At 27.8% G+C, this 17,561-nt stretch overlaps 2 protein-coding genes across 2 annotated transcripts; one reads left to right on the top strand and one right to left on the bottom strand.

The window, feature by feature from the left end:
• Positions 1-1,469: 1,469 nt before the first annotated feature.
• Positions 1,470-7,758, bottom strand: Ufsp2 (UFM1 specific peptidase 2). Its single transcript, XM_074239790.1, has 7 exons — positions 7,614-7,758; positions 6,908-7,426; positions 3,905-4,379; positions 3,688-3,834; positions 3,507-3,624; positions 1,901-2,154; positions 1,470-1,841 (listed from the first exon to the last, which is right to left on the bottom strand). The coding sequence occupies exons 1-7, from the start codon at positions 7,650-7,652 to the stop codon at positions 1,630-1,632; spliced, it is 1,764 nt and encodes a 587-aa protein (XP_074095891.1). The 5' UTR covers positions 7,653-7,758; the 3' UTR covers positions 1,470-1,629.
• A 1,898-nt stretch (positions 7,759-9,656) lies between these two features.
• Positions 9,657-16,809, top strand: LOC141525503 (uncharacterized). Its single transcript, XM_074240018.1, has 10 exons — positions 9,657-9,898; positions 10,067-10,172; positions 10,507-10,680; positions 11,696-11,814; positions 12,347-14,498; positions 14,575-14,674; positions 15,553-15,629; positions 15,710-15,893; positions 15,981-16,150; positions 16,559-16,809. Exons 2-10 carry the CDS (start codon positions 10,116-10,118, stop codon positions 16,685-16,687), a joined length of 3,162 nt encoding a protein of 1,053 aa, XP_074096119.1. The 5' UTR covers positions 9,657-9,898; positions 10,067-10,115; the 3' UTR covers positions 16,688-16,809.
• The last annotated feature ends 752 nt before the right edge of the window (positions 16,810-17,561 follow it).

Genomic DNA, 17,561 nt, shown 5'->3' with positions numbered 1-17,561 from the left:
ATGGTAGAGTCTCTAGAAAAGAGTCCCTTTACGGACGCCACCCAGCGCTCAAAAGTTGAACTTTTGGAGCGAGTATAACAAAAAATTTTTTGTGATACTTGTTCAATTTAGGTGATAACTAAAGCTACTCAAAAAATTTTTTATAAGATCTAAAAATTAGAAATAAAATAAAGATAAATTATTCGAATAATAAATTTTTATTAAGCTTTAAACTGTTTGATTACATTTTGGTTTTACTATCCGTACTTACTTACACAGGTGTTGTCAAACGCTTCAACACACCTACGAGAGCAGCAATCGTAGTCTGACGAACACTAGTTTTGTAGATATAAAATTAACTATTAATAATTTTTTTATCTTTTTATTAGCACAAAGAAAATCAAGAACTATTTATTTTATTGACTTACATGATAGCCGACAGTTTTGCAATAAAGATCCCAACTGTAATCATACGCGTATGCCATTGAAATTAATGCAATAAACATGATAACTGCGGCAATGAGATTTGCCATTTCTGTAATTAGAATTAGATTATGGATTACATCTTAGCTCAATAAGTCATAATTAGCTTATTGTCAAAGTTTTAGATTAAAAAATTTTTTTAATCTCATAATTAATATCGATTAGGAACAATATAAAAATTCAACTTTTCACCTTTAAATTGACTAAGTGTTCCTTTAACTATAATGACTGTTGATACATATGACAAGATAAACAAGTTTCATAGTAAATATATCGTTTCTATTTATTTTACAAAAAAGAATTGTCAAAAAAATCAGACTTGTTTACTATTTAATAAAAAAAAAAAAAAAAAAAAAAAATACTTGTACTTTCTATCCGAAAAATGGAAACAAACCATTTTATTAAAAGTTAGCCTTTGATAAAATAAATCATTGAAAAATTAATATTTTTTAATATTTTATGACAAATAAACAAAATTTGATCTTTAAAAAATAAGATGTTGTTTTAAAAAATACTTACTTGGAAATAATTGTTGATTTCGAAGATGTCTTGTGAGCAATCACTGACTTAATTGATACAAAATTGGTGTTTAAACGAACGGTATTTAAACGAAATCGTCATCGATAAAAGTTTGCCTTTTAGCCAATCGAATTGTTAATCACTATGGACAATAGATTCGCTAAACAAAGAACCTCGACTTACAAAGAGAATTAGGTGATAACAACAATTTAATAAAAAAATGTTTTTTAAAACATAAAAATTTATATTTCACGATCCAAATAATTTCAAATTTATCTCAATAAATACGTGAATGATTTTTAATGTTGAGAAAAAAAAAAATGATTTTAATAATTGAAAATCTTGATACTAAAAACAAACTTATGTAGCTTCGGAAGGAAGAAATTCTACCTGTTATACTAACTTTTTTAAAAGTTGCCTCACTACTGCGAACAATTCAACGGATTGTAGAATGGAAATATTTATAAAAAAAAATTCTGAGCCATAAATAATTTTTCTCACAATTTATTACAATATTTCATCCATTTAACCACATAACTACTCATATAAAAGTCTTAAAATATATAATAATATAATTTCATATATACCATTAATTACATGACCAAAATAATTAAATAATCACGTTAACTTATTGTATATTTGATTGAGTTAATAATAAATAGGTCTCTGTGGAAGACACATATTATAAAAAGCGTCTTTACGCCAAAATTCTTTTCCTTTCCATCCACAATAACCTTTTTCTAGCACTGTACTCAAATTTTCTTTCCCTTCATAATGAGGATCCAATATTAACCAGTAAGGTAATTGCTTACTTTCATCGTAGCTCACGCCTAAAATAGTGTGAGCCAGTACTCCACCACCTTAAAAAATTCAGCCGATTAATGACAATTAAATACAGAAAAATCTAAAGAAACATTACCGATCATAACAGGAGTTCCTTGTGTTTGAAAATGTTGCCGAAGATCTTCTAGTAAGTCCGGCATGTCTTTGCCGCTCGAAGCGATCAAAAATTTTGAATTGACATTGAGAAGTGTTTCCAATACGAAGCCAACTTCCGTCGAGCCAATCCATTGATTCGTTCCAATGAAACTTGAAGGTTTATCACCGATATCGACTAGAGATTTTTGAATTGCACGGTGTGAAGGTACTTGTTGTTCAGTGTATCCTTGAAATCTGAAAGGTAGATTTTAATGATATAATGTTCTGATGATTTAGTGGATTTAATTGATCAGTAGCTAGCCACAAGACAATAGATGAAGATTTTTTTTATCAATAATTTCAAAAGCCTTACAGAAACAATTTAAGTTCATCTTTGACTAATAAAATACCGCGAAGACTAAAAGTTTACTGCGCATGCGCGTGCATGGTTCCTCAAGAAGGTTCGAGTTAATTCATTATTTTATAATTATTTTTCAAATTAAACTCCAGCTTTGATGAATAAAAATAATTTATAATAAACCTAAAGTATTAAAAATAAATAATAGTTTAAAAAAACTAAAAAACACGCTTTTTATAAAAAATAGAAAATAAGTTTTAATAAATTTAAATTAAGAATAGTGTTAAAAATTTCAATAAATATAAATTAATAATAGTGTAAATAAAAAAAATGTATTTTATTTTAAAAAAAGCGTGGGGTGCATGGGTCAATAGACAAATATTATATTGACAGACATGAGTAGAGTGATTATCATTTTTATAATATCTTAAAAAGCACCCCACGCTTTTTTTAAAATAAAATACATTTTTTTTTTATTTACACTATTATTAATTTAAATTTATTAAAACTTATTTTCTATTTTTTTAGTTCGGTTTTCTATAAAAAGCGTGTTTTTTTAGTTTTTTTTAAACTATTATTTATTTTCTACTTTTTAGTTTGGTTTATTTATAATAGCTTGTTTTTTTTTTTTTTTTTTTTTTTTTGAGTTTTTTTAAACTATTATATGCTTTGTTGAATTAAAAATTCTCTTTGGTGTTCGAAAATTTGTTAATATTAGATAAATCGGCTAAAGATAATGGTTGGAAATTAAAATTTTTGCCTTATCGACTATAGATGAAAATGATATAAATTAACAAAAATCTTATTTTGCAAATTGAAAAATGGAATAATTTTATCAAATTAGTGTATTGTCATCGGTCCTCGATAAATTTACAAAGTTTGAACGAAATCTGGCCGTTTAAAGTGGGTCAAAATTGCGCCCAAAGAAGTCGGTTACAAACAAACATAAACATACAGGTGAAGCTAACAAAAAGCGTGTAAAAATCCACGAACTTTCCTTAGTTGCACAAATTTACCCCACCCGAGTGCGCACACTTATCCTTAATCCGGATAAAAAAACTAGCAGTCGACTGCGCATGCGAGAAAATGGTTCTAAATTATTTATCTGAAAATTCACGTTGTTGCATAACCAATACAAAGTTTTAATTTTTACAGTTAAGAACAACATTTCTTCAGGGAAATAAAAAAAATTAATTTCTAATTCTATTAGTAAATATACTTTTAAATAATATTGATTAACTTATTATACCTAAACCAAGAAAAAATAGTTTGCAATGATCTGTATGCACATCCCCAGCCACTATCATGGAAATTATCTTGACCGTAGTGATAATAAGAATACATTCCACTAACCAAACTAAAATTATCTGCAATAAGAAAACAATTAAATTAATAAATTCATAATCATAGTGAATGTTATTAAATACTACCTATATGCGTTTTAATTGCAGTATGTGGCTCTAGTAATGGCTGATCAGGTTTGTAATCACTTAAAAATTTGACAGCATTCCCGGGGCGGAAGTACGGACGCGTTAAATCACAAGCAAACGCTTCGTGTAATTTCTTCCTGTACTCTTCTGTAAGAATATTTTTTTTTTTAATTTATCAAATCATAAATAGTCATTAGCAGATAAAAAAAGTACTGACGTGTTTTTTCAGCAGAGGTATCAGCATAAGCGATTGATACTAAATGATCACAGTGTGGTAATTTGAAATGCATCATCTCAGGTATTTTAACGGTGTTATTACTTGAAAGAATGATTGATCGCTCAATCAGACGCAGTGAGCGGCACACTGATTCAACGAGAATCGAATAAATTTGCGGAGCTGTTTGGTTGTGTCCGATTAGCGCTAGGCTGTCAATTCTCAAATTAAATTCGTAATTGACAAATGGCTGCTTTACATGTTGCAGTACTGGTGCGTAATTTTTCTTGGTGTCATCTGTCTTTTCTTTTGTGATGCACATGAACATTTCTACCTCAATGGCATTCGTGTAGCCCGTGGGAAATGATGCGTTGCTAGATGATAAAAGTTTTACTGAGACTTCACGGTCTTCTGTGTCGTTGTTGGTTAAAAATAATTTTGTTGATGGAAAGTAGAAACCAACGTTACCGGAAGCAATCTAAAAAAAATTCTTATTAATGATTCAACAAATTTTATAATTCAGGAACAATTAAGACGTGATTTGTCACAAAAAGTATAAAATTTTTCGTTTTTCTTATTTTAATATTAACTAGCAACAAACTATTCAAAGCTGCTCCAAAAACTTGATATAAAAAATTAACTATCACTGAAAAATATATAAACCCGTAAAAAGGCAAGAATTCTTATCAAAACCTTTCTGATGATACTAAATTTAAGATAAATATTTACAAGTGGGGTCAACAATTTTAATTTTCATTTTTGTAAACGAAATTTCAATATGATTTTATTGATAAATTTATTTTTTTTTAAAATCCATAAAAAAAAAAAAGAATAATTAAAAAAGAAAAAAAATTAATTATTACAATTTTAACAAATGTTATAAAAATATTATAAACTTTTTAAAAAATTGTGATATTCAATTTTTTTTTTTAATTGTTCATTTTTTTATGCACTTTTCAAAAAAATATATCAAAGAAAGATAAAATAGGAATTTTATTCAAAAACATGAGCCAAAATTTTTTCCAACTTTTGAAGACAAAAACGCTATCGAAATCTTTATTTTTTTCTTTGACATTTTTTATCATAAATGCGCTTTAAAAACAAATAGAAAAAAAATTGAAAATGTTCATATCAACAGATTCGGTAGAATCTGGCGCCAAGTTCCGTTCTCAAGCCAGACTACCGAGTGTGTATATACCGTAAGCAGAATCGTTTTTTGAGGTTACAAGTTTTTTTTCAAATTTAATTTGATTTTTTTTTTATATGATATTTTATAATAGTAGTTCATGCTTTTTATTACGCGTATTACTTGATTATTAACAATTATCTTTATAATTTTTATTTAAAATTATTAAAAATAATCAGTACAAACTATAGCGACCCAGATTTTTAGATTTTAACTTTTTTCTTATGTAAAAAGCGGACGGCCAGAGACTAAATAATATAACGATGCATGCTAATCTTATGATAGATAGGAAACTCCAGTGAAAAAAAGATATTTGACAGCTTGCAATTACACACGTCAGGCAGCGCAAGAATAACTTTTACATGAACTATAGCTTAAAGGGGATAGTTTGCCACCGGAAATGTATTAAATTAAAATTGTCAATTTTTATTATAATTACAAAAAAAACTGAAATCCGAACAAAAACAGTTTCACTGTAAAAAAATCGTGCCAAGTCCACGTTTATAAGACTATTAAGAAAAAAAAAATTTTATTTCTTTACAAAAAGATATAAAATAAAAAATTAAAAAATCCAAGTAACCGATATGGTTGTATATGATTTTCGAAAATTAAAAAAAAATTTTTGTAAATTTAAAAATTAAAAGAAACAATTTTGGAACGTACTTGGTGTGCGTTATTGTGTACTTGAATTTTTTTTAAGTGCACTAGTAGATACAATTTAGGAATTTCATAAAAAGTGGAATTTCATAAAAATTTACAAAAATTTTTTTTTAATTTTCGAAAATCATATACAACCATATCGGTTACTTGGATTTTTTAATTTTTTATTTTATATCTTTTTGTAAAGAAATAAAATTTTTTTTTTCTTAATAGTCTTATGAACGTGGACTTGGCACGATTTTTTTACAGTGAAACTGTTTTTGTTCGGATTTCACTTAGTTAAGGCCCAAAATGGAGTTGACCCACTTGTAAACAATTACCAAATTTAACTATAAGATTTCGTTTCAAAATAATAGTGTGCTCTCAATTATTTAAATCATAAATGATTATCTCTGAAAAAAATATCAAAACCAATTTACGATAAAAATATACGCGTTACAAAATTTTTCTTAGTCTCTTAATTATGTGAATTGGTTTTTAAGAAATAACTGCATTTACATGTAAAAAACAAAATAAATAAATCAAAAAATTTGAAACTATTCAGAAATACTTTGAAAATTTATTATAATAATTTAGCTACTGCTGAAAATTCAGGTCTAGACTTTTCCAATGATACTAAATTTAATTTCAAAAACTCATTTTATGATATAAATGCACTGGAGTTAAAATTTTTCCGATTCTCTTAGTTATATAGATAAGACAAATCATTTTTAGATCACGATATTAAAATTAGCAGACATCTGAAAATTTTTAGAATTTTACTCAACAATTTAATGAAAAAAAAATTCTACAGGTAGAAATTTTATAAAATTCTGAACGATATTTTTATGAAATATTTGTTCACTAGCAATTTATTTCTAAAGTAAAATTAAAAATTATTAGATGACTGCTGATTTTAGCATCATGTTAAGATACAATGATTTTTTATAACACTGAAGTTAGCAGACGTCTGAAAATTTTGGATTTTTTTTTATTAATTAAATTAGAACCAAAAAAATATTTCTGAAAAATTACACTTATAGTTTTTCAAGTTTTTTACAGGTGAAACATTTATTTCTAAATTGTTTAATTGAAATTTTTTCATTAAAAAATTTTAAAATGTCGGCTAATTTCATTTTCATGATTTTTTTACACTCTTAAAAATAAAAAAATACACTTACATTTTTACGTGTACACTGAAACAGTTCAGAAAAATCATTTTTATCTGTAATCATAGGCACACTTGTCCTAAGTCTAACGTATGAGAATTTATCAAGTAAAAGTTGTTCATCAATAAACTCTAATTTCCCAGCTGATTTTAATTGTTCATGTACGTAATAATAAGCGGAAATACCGCTAGCCCTAGAATATTTGATCAGTAATGGATTATCAGTGATGTCAATGTCTTTAAATGCTTCTGGAATATTTTCTTCGTGATTATCAACGAAAAGTACTCCACATAAATCTATTTCTACTGGCATGTTCAATTGCAAATCAATCGGCTTCAATAATTCATTTTTCTTAGTTTTTTTTTTCTCAAGTTTTTGATGCGCAGAATTTTGGTGCTGCGACTCTTGGTCATCGTCATCATTTATCTGCTCGAGTGTTGGATTCAGTACAAAACTTAAAACTGTCAAATAATTATCACACATCACACCGAATAATCTGCCAGTTGATGCTGATCCTAAGCATTCTAATTTCTAAAAAAATAAAAAATAAATTTTATTAGTTGATTGATTTTTAAATTGGAGGCCTTAAATAAATTTATTCGCCAATTTAAATTATAAATCATTATGGTAATTAAAAAAAAATTGACACGTTGAGTTTTAATTGAAAGGTTAAAAAATATCGATGTAAATAAAGTATTAACAAATTAAATTTACTCACCGCAACAACTTTTGACGATATCCTAACTTTCGGAGCCATTTTTAAATAATTATTTTTTTTATTTTAAATAATTAATTTAACTTACAATAATATGAATTCATTAAAATCTTGACGTTGTAATATAAAACATATGTTTATCAATAATAAATTTTAAAGAGAATAATTTTTCGATGTAGTTTCTCGATTTACCACTAGATGACGGTAATTTCAGTGACGTCATTCCGATCATTTTACGCGCGAATATTTGAAAAATTTTTCTTTTCAATTGAATATTTTTATTTGAATTTTTGTTTTGATATTTTTATTAAAAATTGTATTTACATAAAAATTTATATGTAAAATATAATTACTCATGTCATTGAAGTTAGCAGATATTCAATCATTTTTTAATTTTATTGAATTTAACAAACAAATTTATTCCAAAAATTATTTTTAAAATAATTGCATTTTTAATTTTTAAAAATTTCTACATCTCGATTTTTTCCCATAATTTATTTGTTACAAAAATCCTAAAATTATCAAATATTCGTAAAACGAATTTTAATGAACTATTTTAGATTATTTCTATATAATGTTAATTATAAAACATACTTTATTGATAAATAAAAGGAAAAACTTTATCAGATCATCGAAATAACTATTGAAAAATCTAGAAAATTGTTATATGTCTGTTGATTTCGGTGTCATTTTGAAAAATATTTATTTTTCGGTAGATTCTCATATTTTGATCATAATAAATTTTTAACAATTACAAAAAAAAAAAAAAAAAAAAAAAAAAACGTGATAAAAATTAGTTGATTAGAAAAAACAAAACATTTTTATTAAAATAATTTTAATTTAATTTAAGTGAAGCTATTCAATTGTTTGCCTATAATAATTAAAATAATTATTGATTTCATGATCAACTTGCGATCTTTTAATTGTCATAAAAAAATGTCAAAAAATTGAAGAATCAAGAATTTCTTATACCATCCGATTGAGCATGATTTGCTCGGCTTATGATTTAAAAAAATTTTTGTCAGGTCATTAAATTTTTCTGTAAATTTAATTTTATTGCACTTTTTTTTTATGTAATCCAACCTAAGTATTAATTAAAAAAAAAAGTATCTCACTTTTCCTCAAATTCAAATTTTCGCGCCACTAAAATTTCAAATTCGAATTTGGCGCCCTCTAGCACAATTCTCAATATTTAAATTACAACCCCTTACACTGTGATACTCTCGTTAAGATAATATATAAGATATTATATAAGATAATATATATATTTATTAATATATATATTTTATATTATATATATATATATATTTTCAGTTTCTTATATTGTAGATATACATGTAAAAAGCAATAAGTATAAGTGTATTTCGAGATAAGTTTAGTTGTATGCATTAGTGTAAGCGTCAAGTGAAGTACGAATTGTAATAGTTGAGTATATATGTGTGACGTATGGAGGGGAGACGTGAGGTCGGAGGTTTCGAGCCGACATTTTTGTAACTCACTTCTCCTTGAGAGCCCAGAACTGTATAATCTACCCTCTGTAATTCAAATCATAATCTTATATTTAAATGTTTAGTCAATAAATGAAATAAGTACATTTTACACGATTTAATAACCAAATAACAAGTCGTTCAGTATAATTAATTTAAATTCAAATTTCCTTTTCCCGCACTGGAACCGAGTATTTTAATACTCCCGGGCGAAAAAACGACGGTAGGTAACGCTCGAGTCAATAAAACAATTCGCAACTAGATGGAGGCATAACAATTAATATATATAAAATATCTTATATATTATCTTAACTCTCGTGTACATACATACATAAATAACCACACATGACATGTACATATGACAACGACACACATGTGCGTTTTTCGAAAGCGCCCGAGTGGTCCCGAGCTCAGCCGATAAATGTACATTTGTGCTTATGTGGTGTTTGTATAATAGGTTACTTACGATAGTGCTCTAAAAATGACACTTTTAGTTAAAAAAATAATAATAAAAAATATTAACAATTATTTTTACACAAATAATTTTAGTACAATTAGTAACAAACAATAATTACAATGCATTGATTCAATATTTATGGATTAAGTGAACAAGTGTGTGTTGTATATTTAAAAATATAATTAATTGTGTATATATATTATTTATAATAGAGACAATTTTCTTACACTCATTTTTCACCAGAGTATACAAAATATTAACCAGAGGTTATGATTCTATATATTTGTCAATCTTAACACTCCATTATTATTTTGTTTTACTATTTATTGTTATCAATAATTCCCGTAAGTGTCTTCAGTTAATCTTTATTTTTCATTTATTATCTTATAAATTTATGTTTTTCAGTGACCACTTGTAACCCTAAAATTTCTGCTGAATTTTCTCCATATTTTCAACAAACTTTTTTCATTTAGTTTAAATAATAGTAATAATATTGTTGTTCATTGTTTTAGGTAATTATTTATGAGATGAATGAGTTATGATCTTGATGAGCTATCATAAATGTCCATAATGATGGGCACTACCTCGGGCGTTGAGGAATCCTATCAGCGTGCACAGGTAAAATTATTTTCAAATTAGACCCGATTTTTGATTCAAAAATTCCAATTGCACGCATGGTTGCAAAACCGCGTGTACCAATGTTCGATTTTCACCGTAAATTCTGTTTATAGAATTGGATAAAAATTGGGAATTTTCGATAATACTATCAAAAGACACCTGACAAATTTTTTATTTAAAAAAATTGCATTTATAATATTTAGATAATTCAATTTATGGAATTTTTTTTACACTAATTTATTTATAAACAAAATTTTAAAAATGACCAGATATTTAATTTTAGTATCTCAATTGACATAAACTAATTGTTTTCTAATTGATTTTATTTGTTTAGGATATGATAAACCAAGTGACGAAAAACTTGAAAGATGGATTCGAAAAAACCTCGACGTCATTTATGCAGAAAAGTCTCGCTGGGCATTCTAAGCATAGTATTCATGCTAGATTGACGCGGCTTTATTTTGAAGAGTTGTCTAAAGTACCACATGCGACGCCTGATTCTGTTTTGGTAATTAATAATTAATAATTAATAGCTATTCATTCTATTAATCGGATGATCTGGTTAAAAAAAAATAGACAAATTCTGTTTGTACCAATGTAGTCTTGGTTTTCTGAATGAATTCACTATCAAGTATTAATTGAGCAGTTGAAATTCAAATGCAACAGTAAAAGTATTTTTCTTTTGATTTACTAATTATTTTTTATATAAATTTTAATAGTTGTAAGCTTATATCAGTTGTTGTTATTTAAAATCCAAGAAAGAAGGAAAAATAATGTAAATTGTCACAATATGAAATTAAAGCTCCAATTATTGGAATGGATAAGGTTACATTTTTTTTAACATTATTAATTGGACGTTTGAATGGAACAATTAATTTTTTTTTAATAGTCGTTTTTCAAATTTGATTATTTATTTTGATTCATAAAGTCAATTACCCGGATCGCCAATCATTGACACCAATAGTAACCAAAAGTCATTAGTTTGTTGAATTAAATACAAGTCAAGTATTAAAAATAAATATTTATTTATGAATTATTATTTAAATTATGTTTAATGATTTTAAAAAAGATCTTTTAAATAAAAACTAAAAATTACCGCGCTATTTAAAATTCAAGTTTAAAAATTTACGGTCAATGTGAAGTAACTTAAATTTTATGAACCAATTATTGATACAATTTTTAAATTAATAACAATTAAATCAATAGTAAATTTTTAATGTTGTTGATTTTTCATACTTAATTTATTTAAAAAAAAAAAAAAAAAATGTGATTAAGTGAAAAAAAATTAATATTTTATTTTAATATCTTAATTAAATAAATCGTGGAATAAAATAGTCTCAACGATTGGAAAAATTAATTTACATAATTAAAAGATTAAGAAAAATTTTGTAACGAGTCTATTTTTATCGTGGATTGGTTTTGATATTTTTTTCAGCGATAATTTTTAAACAACTATCACTTATTGCTAAAATTGAAGAATTTAAAAAAACAATTAAAAAATTATTAAAATTTTTTTGTTACAGTGTAATTTAGAAAATGAGTGTGACCTACTTGGTAGACTTGTACAAAGAGAAGGTTTACATACGCTTATTGTTAATCTTTATTCCGGTAATAAAGGATACTCATTAGCTGTAAGAAATAAGTAAGTAATAAACTCATTTTAATTAACAAACATCAGCATGGAATCTTCGATGCAATATTACACAACACATGAAGAAATATCATTATTTTTAATTGAACAGAAACCTTTTAGCACCACTAATATACGTGTCAATAAAAAGCAATTTTGAAAAAAATTTTTTAAATAAAACTATTGCAGCTAAAATTTTCAGATTATATTTATTCACTTTGAAATAAACATTTAAATTTTTCCAAATAAAATTTTTAATACTTGGTATCCATCCAGCGATAAAAAAAATTGCTAGCCATTTTAGCCTTCACAAAATCCGAAGTAAAAAAAATTTTAATTTGAAGATATTTCTTACATATCGATCCAGAATAAATTTTTTTTTTTTTTTTTTTTTAAATGGAAAAAAGACAGATTTTTGAAAATTTCAAGCTAGTGGTCCAGCTTAATTAATTTTTTTTTAATCATTACATTATCCATAAAAGTTATGCTGATGAAAATTTAAGTAAATAAACCAATAACTAAAAAATTTTTTTTATTTTGCCAGCAATAAAAATGATTTTGATAAAAACTCATTCGCCGAAACCCAACTAATGGGTTACGAACAAGGTGAACTGCTATCATGCATCGACAACGGGCAACTACCATCATCCTTAGCAGAGCAGTTGGAGTACACAAATTCTCATCTGTTCTACGACGGGTGTATAATCGCAGAAGTAAGAGACTATCGTAAGAATTTATTCCACGGTAAAGCAGAGGTTTATCACGTATTACTTAAACCAACGACTCAGAGCATCTTAACCGACATAACAACTCTAACAAGTGACGGAGATTGGAGCCACGAAGACCGTCTTCTACTAGAGTCACGTCTTCTTCAAGTAACTCAGGGCCCTTTGTGCCTAGACCCGGACCCAGCGCCGACAATAGCTGCTGCCCGGGTCCGTTCCTCAAGGTCTATTTGCACAGACACGACTCTCCAGCGACAAGCGAAGAAATTCTCTCAAGTGACCGTAAATCGTAAAAGAAAACTGGAACAACTGTCATCAGCGAATGACGGAATAACCATCCAAGATCTGATGCAGCGTGTGCGCGTAAAGCGTGGCCAATTACTTTCTACATCCTGTCCCGCACCGCAGTTGATAAGTCCACCGCTACTGCCGCCATCGTCGCCGATAGATGTTCTTACATACGCGAAAGCGTACGAGCGCCCGCGTGAAACAAAAGACTGCTTACCAATATTAATTGAAGAATATATCCTCGAGACTGAACGCGGACAAGGCCGCGTCTATCACATAAAGCTGTCGATCCTCCAGCGACCATCAAACTCAGAATATCTCGGTGAGCTTTACGTTGATCGCGATTACCGCGAGGGGGAGCGCAATGGTTCTGCATGTCGCTTCACTCTTGGAACCCGCGTGCAAGCGAACCATTACATGCAGCAATTTACCGAGATATTTACCGAGGAAGGCCGTAAAAATGTTCGCATAAAACATGTCGTGCCAGGACAACCAGCGAGGGTAACTTGTACCCCTGGGTTGCAGCGCCATCAAGCAGCTCAAGCTGCCCAAGCAGCGCTAGCCGCTCAAATTCAAGCGCAGAACGCCGCTGCGCAGATAATATCACGTGCTCAGGGACAACTCAACAATTTAGGGCAAGTTATTAAGATAAATGATGACCAGCAAGTTCAAGTTCAGCAGCAGGTTCAGGTTCAACAGCAAAACGGCGTCGATGACAGCCAAGTTAATGGCTCGGGGATTCTCGTGTTCCAGAAGTCGGTCAACAATGTCCAGAAAGTTCCGGTTCTGCAGGCTACGCTGGCAGCGCCATCTCACGGGGAAACGAGCCAGGATGTTGGGTACAAGAAACACTCTAACCCGGCGATAAACGCTCTGGTGACGTCGCTGATGAACTCTGCTCAGCAATTCCAGCAGAATCAGCAAGCCGCTGCGGCTGCTGCTGTTCTTAATAACAATAATGTTAATGTACTTCAGCAGCAGATCCAGGTGCCTCAGGTGTCCCAGGTCCAGGTACCGCAGATCCAGCAGCAGGTGCCCCAGGTTCAGGTTCAGCAGAAGAATAACAATGCAGCTATTCTGAGTCTGCTGAACAGTCCGAATTGTAATCAGCAAAAGACTCGCAGGATATCGTTGAACGCTTCGATACCCCAGCGAATGCTGGGAACTGGTAACGTGATAACGGTGCCAAACACCACGGGACAAGTTAGAGTAAGTTTTAGCTCTGCATTGACGAGCCAGTTTGCCAAACAGCAGCAACCGGTTAAAGCTACGGCTGTGAGGCTGGCAAGAGTTCAGGATAACACTTCCGCGCTGGGATTGGCGATGCCGGGACTCCACGCTCTCCTGGCGGGGACTCCGTCTGCTGATAATCCAGTGCCGAACATCAACAATGCGAGCTCGTTATTGGAGAGATTGACGAGTCAAGGGAGCGCACCGGCTAGTCCAATGACCTCTCCTCCACCGGCCGCTGCTACGCAGGGAGTTATCCAGGGTGTTAATTTAACTAGTCTACCTAATACTATCAACGGATTGCAGAATGTACAGGTTTCTTTTCCGGGTTTGAGTTCTCCTATTACGATGCCTATCAATGTTTCGGCTGCTACGGCTTCAGTCACGCCCTCAGGGGTCATTGTTTCTCTCCCGATCTCGTCGGCTACCAATATTTGTACTACTGTTTCTAGTGTAAGTATTTTTAAAAATTTTTTTAATTTTTTTTATTTTACAATAATCATTATTATTTTTATTATTTTATTTTTAGATGGTCGCCGCTACTGTTGCTGTTACTACAGCAGGTGCAGGATCTAATCCTACTGTTGTGATAGCTAATCCTGCCAATACTCATTTATCATTGCCAATAGGTAGTAAAACTTTATTTTTTTAAGATGATAAATTATTAAATTAAATATCTTCAAAAAATTTTTTTCTGGTAAATATTTACAAGCAGGGTCCACCATTTCAATTTTTATTTTTGTGAACAAAATTTTTATTTGATTTTATTGATGTATTTTTTTTTTTTTTTTGAAAAATACATAAAAAAATGAACAAATTAAAAAAAAAAATTTTTTAATTTTTTTTAAACTTAATTAAAAAAATTAAGTTTTAAACAAATTTATAAATTTTTTTGAAATTTGTAATATTCAAGTTTTTTTGTAATTGTTCGTTTTTTTATGCATTTTTAAAAAAATATATATATTACAAACATAAAAAAAAAAATAAAATAGAAATTTAATCCAAAAACATGAGAGAAAAAATTTATCTTGAAAAATGTGAGCAATGTTGTACTAACAAATTAATTTGTTAAAAAATTTTAACAATTTTATTGTTTAGCTGAAAAAATCAAAATTTTTCTTAGTTAAAAAAATTTTTTAACTTACAAAAAAAAAAAATCAGATGAAAATTTGCAAGTTGTTTATCTAAAATTAATATTTTCCAAATCAAAAAAACTTTATTTTAACAAGAAAATTACTAAGAAAAATTTTGATTTTTTAAGCTAAAAAAATAAAATGGCTGAAAATTTTCAACAAATTAATTTTCTTGTCTCAAAAATGCCCTTTTTTTTTTTTTTTTTTTTTTTTTTTTTTTTCAAAATAAATTTTTTTCTCAGTGCAAGTTGAGTTATTTATTTTTTTATCGTTCTTCTTAAATCAGACAAACTTTAGGTAAAAGTTTTAAATTGGTTAAATACATATTATCTTGACTAATTATGAAATATTAATATATTAAGTTGGTATTTCAGCTCAAATAATACCATCAGGTGTAAAAAATATAACACATCAAAATATACGTAATACTAGTGCTGTAACACTTTCTCAGGTAAAATTTAATGAATAATTAATTTTTTTTTATTATTATATGAAAAACAAATTTTACTAAAACCATGTGACAATTTCCAGGGTGGACAAGCAATACAATTAGTGGGATCACAAAGACCGCGTCTTAATCAATTAACACGACAAGTACAAGCTAATCAAGTTAAATCGACAGTTCTTCCTAATCAATTGGTAACTGTTGCTAAAACAGTTACTGCTAGCCAATTGATATTATCTGGTAATAAACAGGTGTTAACTCCAATAATGGGTAACTATTTTTTTTTTTCAACTGTGCACACGATTATTATCATTATTGTCGGTAGAAATTAATTGGATTTATTTCTCAATATTTAAGCATCAAAACCAGTGCTTATGGCGACTCAAGCGACGCCGTCTTCCCAAGCTGTACCTGCAAACAAACATACGCTCCTTACTAAATCACTGCACGCTCGTGCTAATGTTAATAATCAAATAGTTAATCAACAGACTCAGGGCATTAATGTTGCCAGTATATCACAACAACAGGTAAATTATTACATTAATTGCATTAATTTGTAGTTTAATGCTTGTCCGTTTGAGTATAGTTTATAAACAACCCGCTAGAGGTAACATGAAGCGCGCGAACCATAATTACAAGTTTCATAACCTTATTTGGAACAAAATTTATCATTTTCTATCTCTTATATTAATTTTTAAACAATGAAATCATAGAAAAAAAAATTTTTTTAAATATCTACTTATTCAAAATATCATTTTCTGGAAAAAAAAATATCTAAAAATATTTTCTAAAAATTTCATAACCTCATTTAGAACAAAGTTTATCATTTTTTTTCTTTTTTCTTGGCATTTAGCAAATAAAATTTAATTTTTATTTGTAAAAATTCAGACTTGCAATAATTAATTAAACAATATTATTATTATTTTTTTTTTTAGTTACAACAAATCCAACAATGTTTAGCAGCACAACAAAAAGCTGCTGTTGCTGCTAGTAATTCTCCAAATAGAAGTCAAATCCAATCACGGAATTCTGCATCGTCAACGCCCGGAGACGAATCACTTTGAATGTTGAATATATTTTTTATTTATATATTTTTCTTTTCTCCTCACAACTTATCTTACTTTTCCTCTTTTCTACCCACTCACTAAATTTTTAATACTATTTATAATAAAATTTTCCCTCACTATTTTTTTTTACTATTTAATTTATCTTAATTTAATAATTCTTTTTTTTAAAGATATTCATTTTTTTCTCTATAAATCATCACATCTTTAAATAATTGAAACCTTCTTAATCGATTTAATCATTTTATTATATACTAAATAATTATTAAGTTTTTAAGGGTGAAAATTGGTTTTTATAAATTTATTTTAAACAATCGATTTAAATAAATTTTAAATTAAGTATTTTTTTTTCTTTTGTTATGTGAACAAAATTATTAAGAAATATGCTTGAATGAAATCAATTATTGTTTAAGAGTGTGCAATAAAAAAAATTTCGTTGAAAGATTAAATTAATTAATTATCATCATGATCATGAGTTATTGATAATTTAAAAATACGTGATAAAAATCGATCAAATGAAAGTAAATTAATTTATTTAACAAAATAGATTGTTTTAAATAAGTTAGATAAGTTATAAATTTAATAATAAATTTTTGAAGGTTTCAATTATTGTAAATAATTACGTATACATACAATTTGTTTTATGTATATAAAAAATAAAAATGAAAAAAAAAACTAAATTTAATTTAATTATAATGATTATACAAAATTATAATATTAATTGATAATTATTATTGATAATAATATTAGTAATAAAATTAATTATAATAAAACTGTTAATTATTTATTTCTTCACCTCAATTTTTTTTAAAAGATTGATTGTAAAAATTAATACGTTCAATTACTAATTAACAAGGCTATTAATGATATCTTA

This window comes from Cotesia typhae, unplaced genomic scaffold, assembly GCF_013202065.1.
Source record: "Cotesia typhae breed Kobodo isofemale line unplaced genomic scaffold, CoteBio_Ctyphae contig_26, whole genome shotgun sequence".
Taxonomy (NCBI): Eukaryota; Metazoa; Arthropoda; class Insecta; order Hymenoptera; family Braconidae; genus Cotesia; species Cotesia typhae.
The sequence above is the reverse complement of the archived record's forward strand: the minus strand, read 5'-3'. Positions and strand labels throughout refer to the sequence as shown.

Excerpts from the sequence above, each read along its gene's own strand:
- Ufsp2 (XM_074239790.1), bottom strand. The coding sequence starts at position 7,652 with ATGGCTCCGAAAGTTAGGATATCGTCAAAAGTTGTTGCG. Across the intron at positions 7,427-7,613 it reads TATCGTCAAAAGTTGTTGCG|AAATTAGAATGCTTAGGATC; the intron begins GTGAGTAAATTT and ends TTATTTTTTTAG. Across the intron at positions 3,835-3,904 it reads TACCTCTGCTGAAAAAACAC|AAGAGTACAGGAAGAAATTA; the intron begins GTCAGTACTTTT and ends ATATTCTTACAG.
- LOC141525503 (XM_074240018.1), top strand. The coding sequence starts at position 10,116 with ATGTCCATAATGATGGGCACTACCTCGGGCGTTGAGGAATCCTATCAG. Across the intron at positions 11,815-12,346 it reads TCATTAGCTGTAAGAAATAA|CAATAAAAATGATTTTGATA; the intron begins GTAAGTAATAAA and ends TTATTTTGCCAG. Across the intron at positions 16,151-16,558 it reads CCAGTATATCACAACAACAG|TTACAACAAATCCAACAATG; the intron begins GTAAATTATTAC and ends TTTTTTTTTTAG.